The following is a 13,728-nucleotide window of genomic DNA, read 5'->3' as shown; positions in this document are numbered from 1 at the left end:
ATACTTTACAAATATTGTTTCATTTTATCCTCACAATAACTCTGGAAGGTAGGTGCTATTATTATTCCCATTTTACAGATGAGAAAACTGAGGCTGACAGAGGCTAAGTGGGCTTGCCCAGGGTCATACAGCTGAATCTGAACTCAGGTCCTCCTCCTGATTCCAGGTCCATCACTATGCATTTCACCACCTAGCAGATGACCTTTAAGATTTCTTCCAGCTACAAAAATAATCAACACATTGGGTTACTCTCCTTCCCTCAGAATCAATAAGAGGCATAAGGCTATTTTAAGAAGTCACCAATAAAAGAGAGATAGGTGAAGTAAATCATTAATCCACAGCAGGAATCAAATAAAGCACACATATTATCATGTTATTGACATGAATGTATAAGAGCCAGATGACAGAAGAACCACTTTGGGGCTGACTTAGACTACCCCATCCCTGGACCCTGGCTTTAGGCACTTACAGCATAGGAGATGGTGTTGTTTTCTCAGAGCCTTGCTACCCATGCAGGATGCCAAGCACACAAAGGCCACCTCCATCTTCAGACAGTGAAATTCTCCCACACCAGCAAACCCCTTAAAATAGTCTCCAGGGCTCGATGCCAGCAAGCTAGGCATTAAGACTAGTCAGACTTGGGCTTACTCTGAAGAGTGTTGTTAAAAAGCAGACACTTCTAACTAACCACTTAGAAAATCTTTTTCCTACTGAAAAACACTGAGTTTTTTTGAGGTGGGTAGAGGGGGCTAGTCTGGCAAGCAGGTAGGCTTCCCTACCCTGGTGCACCACTCTGGAGGACCAGTGTGAGAGTCTTGCAGCTCCAGGCTGGTCTATAGAACCTTGTTCCCTACCCTGAGGCAGCCCTGGATGGGATGTGGAAGGAAGCCAAACTTTCTGCATGTAATATCCTCGTCATACAGGACATGGTCATGTTTAATAAAACTCAGGACTTTCAAAGCTTCCCTGTTCTATTTAAAGCTTTAACATTCCAACCCCAAATGAAAGGGGACTCTATATCTCAGGCCACCCTGTGTTTGCCAAATGTTCAGCTCCTCCTCTACTTACCAGAGTCTCCACCCCAGCTGAGATCCCAGACAAGTTCACCATCAGCATGGGCCTGCACCACCCCCCTACCCCCTTCAGCCTCAGTCAATATGAGATCACAACTGATAAGAACTACCCATTTCCTCCCAGGGTATTAAAGCACCAGGAGGACAGGAAAGTCTCAAATCCACCCCATAAGAATCCAGGAGGCAAACAGGATTAGAGATTTCGAGTCTAAAGGGACTTCTGAAATCAAGACGGGCTAAATGAAACACAGGCACTAGGGCCTCCATGTTGGAACTCCTAAGTACTACTTTGGTGGTCAGCCAAGGAGACAGCTGGTTGCCCAGCTCTAGAGTTCTCCACCCAACCATCTCTCCTAATTCATCTTGCTGCCCTCAGCCTGCCAACCTGTATTCTTAGATCCAGTAGGGCACCCAATCTTCCAGGAGGCCACTTATTCCAGAGTCCAAGGAAAATGACAAAAAAAGGCAAGACAATGTAGTCATGAAAAATGGAGTGACAGAAAGCACTACTGGTTTCCTCTTTGCTCAATTAGCAATCCCCTTCTCTCAAAGAGGAAAGAGAAGTTTCACAGACACAGACACAAACACACTCTCTCTCTCTCTCTCTCTCTCTCTCTCTCTCTCTCTCTCTCTCTCTCTCTCTCTCTCAACTTGTTGGGTCCTTAAAAAAAACAGAATATAGGATCCTGACATGTTTATGGATTATAAAAAGACTTTTTGACTCGAGAGCAAAATGTAGTCTTAAAGGCTCTCTTCTAAGGTATCACTCACGCATAGGTTAAGACCACAAAAGATTCTGGAGACACAGAAGAGCCAACAAAGTACTCTGGAAAGAGTGAACCAGGCTGGAGCTGGGGGACTTTGTCTTATTAACTCGTGTGACCTTGAGCAACCCACAACTTCCCCAGGCCTCAGTTTTCTCATCCCTAAAATGAGGAGGTTGGACTAGATGACTTCTAAGGTCCCCAACAGCTCTAGATCCTGATCTCATGATCCTTGAGGGATACAACTCTAAAGATAACTCTATTCAATAGTTCCCTAATCATGTTTTTAAAATTTTGTTTACATGTAACTGAGAAAAAAATAAAATAAAAATTCAGTGAAAAAATAGTCCCCTAAGATTCTCCAGATGATACTAAATGTAGCTGATTGCTTTAAACCCAGAGGCCTCCTCCATGAGATCCACAGTCATTTAAAAGAAATTGGCCGAGTAATGCATAAACCAAAAAGGAAATAGTTAAGAAATCACTTCCCAACAGATCATGACATGGGCTGAATGTATGGTCCATTGAGTTAGTTCATCAGTAAATGTCTTGGACAGGTACTGTTGATAGACATCCCCCAAACTGAATTCATTATCTTTTCCCCTACACCTTCCGCTCTTCCAAATTGTCCAATTTCTGTTAAAGACACCATCATCCTTCTAGCTTCCCAGGTTCATAAGTTTTGCATTATCTTTGACCCCTTATCATCTCTCAACCCACTTACCCAATCAGCTCTCAATTCCCACCATTCCTACATTCACAACATCTCCTATATTGGACTCCTTCTGTCCATTCCCATAGCTATCACCTTGCTTCAGATTCCCATTACCACTCATCTGGATTATTATTACAACAGCCAGATTCTCATTAGTCTACATGCCTCAAGTTTTTCCCCATTCTAGTCCCTCCTATACACTGCTGCCAAAACAATTTTCCTTAAGCACAGATTTGACCATGTCATTCCCCTACTCAATCAATCCCAGGGGCTCCCTATTGACTTCAGGATGAAATATAAACTCTTCTGTTTAACTTTTAAAGCCCTACAAAACCAGTCCCCCATGCCTGGCTGGCATTCTGTCTTTATGTCTGGCTCATAGAGTCCCTCTGTTCTTTCGAGATGCAGCACAAGCATCAGCTTCTTCATGAATCCTTTCCTGATCCCCTCAACTACTAGTGCCTTCCCTACTTTGTATTTAACTGTTCATTAACATATAGTAGCTGCTTAAGAAATACTTGTTGATTGATCATTGACCTGAACCTATAACTGAACAAGAATAGAGCAAGCTTGGAAACTATACTATACTTTCAATGACCACAAGCCATTCCTGCTGCCATATTCAACACTAGTATTCTCCCAGTTGACATGCGGCTATCAATCATGGAATATCACAGTCTTTGAAGAATCCAATTTCTGGCATACCCAAATGAAGAGAAATATGATGGCTGTAGATTGGCTGTAACATATTACCTACAACAACTTGTTCATTATTAGAGAAAGTGTAATTCCTCATACTTCAAGTAGCATATAAGCTTTCTGAAGTCAGAGATTGAATTGTTTTTCAATCTTCAGGTCCTTGTTATCTAAAACAGTGCCTTGCACATAATTTTGTTGCTATTCATTCATTTCAGTTCTGTCTGACTCTTTATGACCCCATTTGGGATTTTCTTGGCAAAGATACTGGAGTGGTTTGCCTATAAGTAAATGTGTGTGTGTGTATACATACATATATACATACATATGTGTATATATATATATATATATATATACATCATACATATATACATACATATGTATATATATATATATATATATGTATACACACAGATACATGCATCCATGTATATATACACACATACATTTCAAAATCTGGTGTGTATGTATATAACTTCTGGTAGTTAGAGATAATGATACATACTCCATGTATACACACACATACATGTATATGAATATATGTATACTTATACATGTATACATATACCATGTATCCATGATATATATATTTCAAAATTTAGTATATATTATATAGAAATTCTGGTACACATATACATATATATTAAAATTCTGGGATGTATCTATATATACACATATATTACACACACATACATAAAACATATGTGTATACACACATATAAAGTTCCTGACCCTCATTCCTTTCACACCCTGGATGCATACCATCAGCCTTCCTGAGCACTGAGAGGGATGAACTCCACCATGACCAGACTCTGGACAGCTCAGGAAGCAAGAAATCAGCCCTGGGAACCAGGCTGCTGAAAGCTAATCATCCTACTTACAAGCTTCCATTATTTTTGGCAATTATCATGCCAGAACAAACCACTGGCTCAAAGTCAGAATCTATTTCCAACACCCATCTTCTTGACCTTTGTGCACACACACACACACACACACACACACACACACACACACACTCTTTCCTTCTCTTCCCAGGATCTCTTTATCCTAGTCCATAACCGTCCTGGATCCGTGGAACTGAAGATCAGCAGACACATTTACAATAACTATTTCAGACTTCATTTTTATTTAATGAAACAGCAGAAAACCCCATAGAATCCTGCCAGTTCTCAGATCCCTTTTTCTCCCCCCATCCAAAAAACACTCTGGTCACAGTGACTCAGGCACGGGAAATTAAAAGGAAATTTTCATGAGGTTACTGTTCAAATTCAAAGTAGGAGGCCCTCCTGAAACGATATTGATTAATATCCACCGCTGTCAATTTACTCATTTCTGGCAATCCTCCTCCTGGTGCTGGAATCCATCTATGAGGACACCCAATGAGCAGCTGTCCCTTCCCTCGTGTCCACTCTCAACACACACACACACACACACACACACACACACACACACACACACACACTCATCAGAAATACGGCTTACCCAGAAAAGGCCCTTGATCTCTTTACTCTCCTCTTTTCTCCAGGCAGGGTGGTTATTATTAATTGTTGGGAGGACTCTCTGTTCCAACCCTGGAGAAGGATGTGGTTGCTTGTTCCATGAGCGGGCAATGCTTTGAGGCCTGTGAATCACCTAGAAATCACTTCCCACCGGAGCTGAGGAAGAAACTGTAGCTTTGTGTGAAAGACAGGCCATGGATGGGAGGAGAGGAAGAAGGGAGGGGTGGCTAAGAAGAGCTGGTGTGCTGACTCAACCAGTCCCTGTTCCATTCTGGGTATGACTCCCTTTGTCTCACTTCTCAAACACCATTTCCCTTACCTGGGATACACTCAATTATCATAGATTTGAATCACGGACTAGAGCAGGAAGAGACCTTAGATATCATTTAGTTCAGTTAATTTTATAGATGAGGAAACTTAAGATCCAGAGAGGGGGCATAACTCCCTATTTCACTCTGCCAACAGATGTCTTTCTCCACTCTTCAAAACTCCATAAAGCCTCCTCAACCTAAACCCATCTAGTTCCAAACCCTTGGTATCAGTTATAGCCTGAATTATAAGTTTCTTGTGTGAGTGCAAACATGTGTCTGATAGCTGCCTGAGGATAGAGAGCTCTCTCCACCTTCCTCTGGATCTCTCTATTACCTACGGTGGTACAATATTTTGGTAGTACAATATGGTGGTACAATAGTGTGGTACAATATTATGTGAACTATTTGCCATATTTAGGAAATTATTCTCTGGATACCTGATTTACAGAAATGTGTAATTCTAGAAAAGTTAGGCAGGATTGTCTATGAACTATGATCCTTAAAAGAAAACAGATTTTTCCAAAGAAGATAATATTGCATGTTTTATGGCTTTCAGTGATATAAATGAATGGCTAGTTAGCACATTTGCAAGGTAACAGTAGCTAGGTGGTGCAATGGATAGAGCACCAGGCCTGGAGTCAGGAAGATCTGAGTTCAAATGTAGCCTCAGACACCTACTAGCTATGTGACCCTGGGCAAATCATTTAACCCTTTTGTCTCAGTTTCCTCATCTGTAAAATGAGTTAGAGAAGGAAATGGCAAACCATTCTAGTATCTTTGCCAAGAAAATCCCAAAAGGGGTCACCAAGAGTCAGACATGACTAAGAAGCAAACTGAGTTATATGACTTGCCAAAAATCACACAGCTAGTAAGTGCCTGAGGACAGATTTGAACTCATGAAGATGAGTTTTCCTGACTCCAAGCCCAGCATTCTATCCACGGAGCCACCAAGCTTCCCACAAGACACTATGCTAGATTCTAATGAGACAATGACAAAAATAAAAGAATTCTTACCCTCAAGGAGTTTACATTCTACTGGATGGAAAATGCAACACTTAAAAAAAAAGATAGAAAGCATACTGTAAGACTTTTAAATCATCCATTCAAATATTTACAGAAGGCTTCTACATGTTGTCTTTCTATATGTCATTGACAAAGTCCCAACAGAAGAAATGAAAAGCTTTGAAAAGAACCAAGTCCTCTATCTAGGGGAGAAAGTCCTGGGCAACAATAAATGGGGAAGCCAGAGTTCTAGTCCCAGGGTTACCACTGGACATGCTTTGGTACTCCCAATTTTTCCACCAGTAAATGGGAAAAAAATTCCCTACCTTCCACATTCCTCAACAACAAGGTGATTCAGCCTCCATCCCCAAGCTGTAAGAAACTCCTACATTCCATTAGCACCACACAATTATGTACTCATTATGTACTCATTCTATACAGGTTGGTCTTTAAAAACAAGATTTCTCTGTATCTTCCATAGCAATGGCAGTGTGGTGTAGAGAATCGGTCTCAAAGTCAGAGAGACCTGGGTGTAAGGGCTCCCTCTGACACACACACTGCCTATGAGACCTTAGGCAAGTCACGCAACTTCTCATCTAGAGAACTCTCCAAGACTACAAGTCGCAGAACAGTTGCCAATCAGCATCAACAGGAGTTTCCTCAAAGTAAGTTTCCTAAAAAAAAAAAATAATTCCTCCCCCAAAAAGAAAATCTGCCATAACACACACTAGAAATGCAACAAAAATTTGCTGATTCGTATTGATATGAAAGAGACATTCTTAGTGAGGTAAGTTATCATGGAAGTACTGAGCATTCCAAAACCGAACAGAACTTAGTTTTGTTCCCTCACCTGTATGCTTATGGAAACATTAGAAGTGTTCAAATAGAAGCTAAATTACCACTTATTAAAGACATTGTATAGTGTAGATATGATGATGGGTTTGGACCAGATAACCTTTAGGTCCTTTTCAACTGCAATTTTATTTCATAAACACACATACTTATATACCAAGATTATGGACAACTAGGGTTTTATAGGCTACTTCTAATCAGAAAGGTATTTCCTTATGTTGTAGTATAGGGGGTCTTAGGAACCCTGAAATGCCAGGGCAAAGGGCAAGGATCTGCCTTGAAAGAATCTGACCACTCAAGCCTTCTTTCAGTACAAATAGCTTATTAAAACACCGATTGGGATGGGAGAGCTTGGGATGGGAGAGATTCCTAGTGAGTCTATGCTATTTGTGACACCAGTACAAGCAGGCCAGATTTTAAGAATCTGAGCAATTGATGAGGGTAAGATTGATATTTTATACAGAAAGACTGTGGGAAGATCTGGATGGGATTAAGAAGTGGCAAGTAGCCTGGGGCGGGGCTAGGTGAAGAAAATGGTAGGAGTTAAGTGGCCAGAGAGCCACAGTGAAAGGGCAGTTAAAAGGAATATTGACTGGGATGGGCCAGGTGCCTCAGGCAAACACCAGAGATCTGGGTTCAGGGGCTTTGGGATCCAGGTCCCAAAGACATGGTCTTTTCCTTTTAGGGATCCAGCATGAATCCCATCCCCCATCATTAAGACACATCCTTATCATTATACCCATTACAGAGAGGTAACCTAAGGCCAAAACAAATGTAGCCAAGGTGCCTTAAAGAAAAATATAGAGCCAAGGTAAGGAACCTCCCTCTGAAACAGGGAGCAAGAAACAAGCATATCTTCCATCTCCCCTCTTAGAACTGGCATGGATCAGGGGAATCTATTGTTTAACTGATTGTCTCTCCCTTCCCAAGAACAGATCAACACCCACAGTTTCTGGGCCAGGCAAAAAAGAAAGAAGCCAATGACAAAACGCATCAACAGACAGAAAGACAATCCCTCCATTTTTAAACGGCTGGCCTAAGTGAAATAATAATAACTAAAGCTGACATCTGTATAGCACTTAAGGTTTGCAAAGCACTTCACATACATAATATCATTTGAGCTTCACCACATCCTCTCAGGCACATTTTGTTCAATGATTTCAGGTGTGTTGGACTCTTCATGACTCCTTGTGGGGTTTTCTTAGCAAAAGTACTGGAGTGGTTTCCTTCTCCAACTCATTTTACAGATGAGCAAACTAAGGCAAAGTATTAAGTAGCTTGCCCAGGCTCACACAGACTCCAAGAGGCTAACAAGCACCAGAGGTGGGATTCAAACCTAGGTGTCCCTTTTGCCTCCAAGTCCAGGGCTCCATCTACACCACACTGCCACTATTAGTACCCCACCCCACCATGAGCTCACCATCAGGATCCACAGTCCTACTCTGATAACACAACGGTGCCTCAGCAGCAAAAGACCTTCCAAGTTCTAGAGCCAGGACACAGCCCCAGGCCTCTCATCATCTTCTTTGGACTAACCCATAATCCCATAAATTGACTCTGCTCTGCAATTTAGCAAACCATGGACTCAGAACTCTTTTCATTAGAGGAAAGAAGACCAGGAGAAAGTTATGTTCCTTAAATGCAAATGGCCTCTAGAACATATGTGATCTAAGTGTGTCACTCCCTACACAACAACCACACAGGAGGGCATTACTAGTTTGACTTGACATTAGTAATAACAATAATAATAATCGCATTTCTATTAAGGTATACGAAGAACTTTACATATATTAATTCTTTGATCTTCACAACAACCCCAGAAGGCAGATTCTATTATTATCCCCTTTCCACAGATGAAGAACTGAGGATAAGAGAGGTTAAGTCACTTGCCTAGGGTCATACAGCTAAGTAAGGATCTGAGGCAGGATTGGGACTCAGGTCTTCCTTACCCCAAACCCAACCGTTTATCCACTGTGCCACCTAGTTGCCTCACCTTACCCTTGGTGGAAGGCTAGAGGGGGAGAGGGATGGGAAGGCTATCCACCCAAGCCAGGGGTGAGGAACCTGTGGCCTGGAGGACCTAGAGGGCCACATATGGCCTTGAGGCTGCAGGTTCCCTACCCCCTGACCCAAGCCCTTCTCATCCCTATCAGATCAAACATTTCCACCTACAAGCAGTTTCTCCTTTCACTGACTTCACCTTGAACACCTTGCAAGCTATTGTTATAATGCTACATAGACTGTAATCTTTCATTCTCTACCTAAGGACAGCTAGGTGGAACAACAGATAAAGGGCTAGGCCTAGAGGCAGAATGATTTGAGTTCAAATGCAGCCTCAGATACTTACTAGCTGTGTGACCCTGGGCAAGTCACTTAACCTCTATTTGCCTCAGTTTCCTCAACTGCAAAATGGAGATAATAATAACACCTACCTCTCAGGGTTGTTGTGAGGATCAAATGAGATATTTATAAAATGCTTAGCACAAAGCCTGGCACATTGCAGGCACTACATACATGCCTATTACCTCCCTCTAGATTCTTTTCTCTGGGGAGCTCCGCCTGGACTTGGACACGTTGAAACAATCTAACCTGGGAAAATTACCAGTTGGGATTCTTCCTCATTCTGCTCTTGGAGGGGGGAAAAGGGAAAGGGAGAGGGAGAGGGAGAGGGAGAGGGAGAGGGAAAGGGAGAGAGAGATTGAGAGGGAGAGGGAGAGGGAGACTGAAGCTGGAGTGTAAGGAATAAAATTAAATTAAAACAGAGATGGAATCCCCATGGGAAAAATTGACATGATCAGAAAAATTCACTAATTCCTACTATTTTCTTTTTCCCCTCTCTCTTCCCCCAAATAGGAGAGAAAATGTATCATGAAACAATAGGCCCCCTTCGAGAAGCAGAGGACCTTGGTTCAAGCTCTTGGATTACCCACTGACTGAGTATTCAGTCACTGCCTCTTCTTAGAGATTCCGTTTTGTTCTCTGTAAAATGATAGAGGTTGGCATGATCTCTACTAAAATCCCTGCCAGATCTTTATTTCCACAATGAAAAAAAAAGTTTCTCCTTTAATTGTTCCCTAGAACTTAAGGTCAGGGCTCTATGTGGCCTCTCTCATCCAGTGACATCACTGCCTGCTTGCTTTCCCAGGATGTGACATCATCAGTTCCCATAGGGAACTATCCCATCCCTGCCCCATAATGTGAGAGGAAATGGTAGTATCCATGAATGAGTATTATTAGGAAGGGCCTTTTTTGTCTTTCAAGTTTTCATATGTAACTCTTATTCTTTAAGAGCTGATTCCTATACTTCCCCCCTCACAAAAACCCTGCTTTTTTAACAAAAATATTAACTTTTTTTTAAAGACATTTGGATTTTAAAATTTTCTCCTTTTTTAAGCTCTTATTCATATAGGCAAATATCTATACTTGTCAATGAAAGTCAAAATAAATCCTTCTGTTTTTTTAAATGAAGACGCCAGAAATAAGAACTATGGTATTTTCTTTATCTTTATTTACACCTTTTGAGCGAGCTTCCAAGAGCTCTGGCAACATTGTCCTGGCCTGAGGCCAGAAACTCCAGCTTCTGTAATCTTGGGCCCCCAAGAAGGAAACTGAATTTTGATAGGGCTCGGGATGAGATTTAGGATTTCACTGGTCTGGGGAACTGGTGAGGAAACTCCCTCTACTAATACAAGTTGTCACTTTCCCTACAATTTACAGTTTAATAGAGAATTGCCTAGAGCATTGATAGGTTAAGTAACTTGCCAAGGGTCAAACAGACAACATAGATCAGAGGTTAGACATGAACTTAGGTCTTCTTTGGCCACCATAGAAGAAAATAGTGCACTAGGCCAGTTTTGATGAACCGATGCAGGAGAATGCTACATTTTTAACAGGTTCTAATGTGAGCTAGCTTGACTGTTGCACCCCAAAAGAGTATTATAATGTTATCAAGCTGCTCTGCAGATTTTGGACCCCCAACTTGACAATGGTATACAGAATGCTGTAAATTCAAGTAGAAGCTAAAGTCACACTGTTTACCAGGAAAGTTTCAGATAGAACTCACTCACGTCCCAGGGCAGAGACTGCCACCTGCTGAAAGGCAACTCCAACCTTACTGAAGGGCTCGTTTAAAAAAACAAAAATAATTGATGGCTAAAGCAACTCGACTCTCCGACTTCACAAGTAGAAGTTAAGCTTCTTATATATGCCTGGCACATGGATACTGGCCGTGGATACTTTAAGACCAATCTTAAAAAGATGATAGCTTAAAATTAGATGAATGCAACAAAAGGAAGAACTTATAGGCCATGTAGGGGTTAAGGGACACTAAAAGCATACCCACTCCATCAGAAGACTGTATCATCTCCTAGAGAACTTTGAGAACGGAATTGCTGCCCATCAATCCAAGGGGATTTAGGAACAACTTTGCCAAAAAGCAGGAGGATAAACGACCTTTAGGGTCCCTCCCAACCCAAGAATTCTGAGAGCTTCTAGAAAACCCCAGGAAAAACCCAAACCCAGCACAAGCCAACTTGTTACAGTTTTCAAAAAACCATAAAATTTTGGGTAATTCCTGGATAGAGAACTTAAGCAAAGCTCAAAGGTGCCTCATCTATAACAAAGAAACCAAGATACTACTACTGTCTAAGACAAATCTAAGAAGCATCAGACTTTGTGAAGTCAATTTGATTTCTTTAAAAAAAATAATGCTGAGCCTTCTTAAAAAAAGTTTTATTTTCAAAATATAGGCATTATCAAGCCAGAAGCAACACTATTGCTCCAAATCTTCAATCCCAGGGAGCTACAACCTTACTCCCCTGGAGTTTTCTCAAACTCAGGACATTCTAAGGTGTCAGTGACACTCCATTTGCTCAGAAGGTGTGAAGGCTGGGTAGTGGAGATGAAAGGCTGAAGTGTCAACCAGTCTCTTCCTTCTCCCCTTTTCCCAAGAGTACTTTGTCTGCATCTCTGCTTTACCCCTCTATGGAGTTCTGCTTTATATCATATTTGCATAGGTGTCACATACACACTATTTGATTGTAAGCTCCTGTCTTACAATCTGTCACTGGAATAGCAACATTTGCACCGTTAACACACACAGAACAGCTTATTAAAATAGGAGGAGGATATCTCCTCAGCTTAAGAATCTGATCCACAGGAAGAAAGAGTAAAATGATAATGTCATTTAATATAATGGATATGGACTGCCAGGACAAAGTAATGAGGAAGAGAGTGGTAAAGTTTCTTCCGCCTAAGCCCAGAACTCAGTAGAGCAAAGAACCTGACACAGGCTGGAAAGCAGCCTATGGAGATCCTACTGCCAAAAGTATCTCCCTTTGGATAGGTTTAGAAGATTCCACTGGATCCCTACAGGAAATTGTTGCTGGGAAGATGCTCTCCTCACATACGTTATGGGCAAGAGTGGGTTTCACAATAGCTGCCCTCATCCCCCTCCCCACCCCAGTTACACACACACACACACACACACCACACACACACACACACACACACACACACCACCCCTAGCCGCGGTCCCAGGTCTATCCATCAGCATCATCAGTTGGACAGATGACTTCACTGCTCAAACAGACAAGGCCAGACACTTGCCAATTCCTAAGCCAAAAAAAGAAGTAAAGAAGTAGAGGGGAGGGGGGGATTTGGGGAAAGGGGGACGTGTTATGATCCAGAAAAGGGATCTGAGTGTCCCCAGTGGATTACAGGGCTCCTAGGAAACTCACCAGCAATATTCTCCCCTAACACTCGACTAGCCCACGAGACTGCAACTAGCAAATGGGAACCTGGGCTCGTCTCCGTTCTGTGCCCAGCCCCCGCCTCGAACCCGGCCGGGGACCGTACTCACATAATGCTTGGAAGGGTTTCTCCTCTTCTCCACATCCACCACTGTGGCATCCTGCACAGCGTAGGCAAGCATCTTCTCCCCCACTCCGGGCAGCGCGCCCCTCCCGCTCCGACTCTTCCTTCCCTTCCCTTCCCTTCCTTTCCCTCTCCTGGCCGGGCGACTTCAGCTCCTCATCCTGCCTCGGGCTTCCCAGGACAGGACTGCGGCTGCAGCTGCGGCTCCGGCTCCGGCTCTTCTTCCGAGGATCCCACGGCCTCAAACTCCGCGGAGCCGTTCCCTAGTGCCCCCGGGGAGGATGGCCAGGGGAGCGGGGAGGCAGGCTGGGGCACTCCACGCGCACAGGTAGCTGCCCTGGACACCCTAGGCGTCCCGGGGAGGCGGAGGACGCGTCCTCGGCTGGAGCCTTCTCCTGGCCCGAGGGTGTGGGCGGGGCGGCCCAGGTCAGGGGGTCTTCCTGCCTCCCCGAGCTGGCGGGCTCCTTCCTTCGCCCCAGCTCGCTCCCTAGCTTCCTCGCTGTCTCTCTCCCGCCGGAGCCGCAGCTGCAGCCTCCCGCTCTGGCCGAGGACCGCGGAAACTGGGGGAGGAGACCACGGGGGAGTGTCCTGCCTGCGGGGGAGGGGGCGGAGGCTGCAGCCCCGGTGCCTGCTGTCGCGGGGGGTGGGGTGGGGGGTGGGCTGAGAAGGGGCGGCCAGCCAGGGCGAGGGCTCCGCGGTGACTGTGGCTGGAGAAGCAGGAGGCGGAGGGCCAGGGCCGGAGAAGGGGAGGGCTGGCAGAGAGAAGGGAAGCACGAGGGGAGGGGCTCCAGAGCCAGGGGAGGGGCTCGGAAGGACGAGGAAGGGGCTGCGACCTGCGGCTGGATAGAAAGCGACCCGTAAACTAGCCTGCACCCCATTCAGGGGCAGAGCCGTGTGCGTGTGCGTGCGTGTGTGTGTGTGTGTGTGTGTGTGTGTGTGTGT

At 43.9% G+C, this 13,728-nt stretch overlaps 1 protein-coding gene across 1 annotated transcript in view; it reads right to left on the bottom strand.

The window, feature by feature from the left end:
- SH3PXD2A (SH3 and PX domains 2A) overlaps positions 1-13,397 on the bottom strand; it is a 343,376-nt gene extending 329,979 nt beyond the window's left edge. The window contains 1 exon segment of the mRNA XM_078151076.1: positions 12,773-13,397. Coding sequence (XP_078007202.1) covers positions 12,773-12,844 — 72 coding nt within the window. The 5' untranslated portion in view covers positions 12,845-13,397.
- Between the last annotated feature and the right edge of the window lie 331 nt (positions 13,398-13,728).

Source organism: Phascolarctos cinereus, unplaced genomic scaffold (assembly GCF_003287225.1).
Source record: "Phascolarctos cinereus isolate Bilbo 61053 unplaced genomic scaffold, phaCin_HiC Scaffold_3;HRSCAF=262, whole genome shotgun sequence".
NCBI lineage: Eukaryota > Metazoa > Chordata > Mammalia > Diprotodontia > Phascolarctidae > Phascolarctos > Phascolarctos cinereus.
This window is presented reverse-complemented; position numbering and strand designations above follow the sequence as displayed.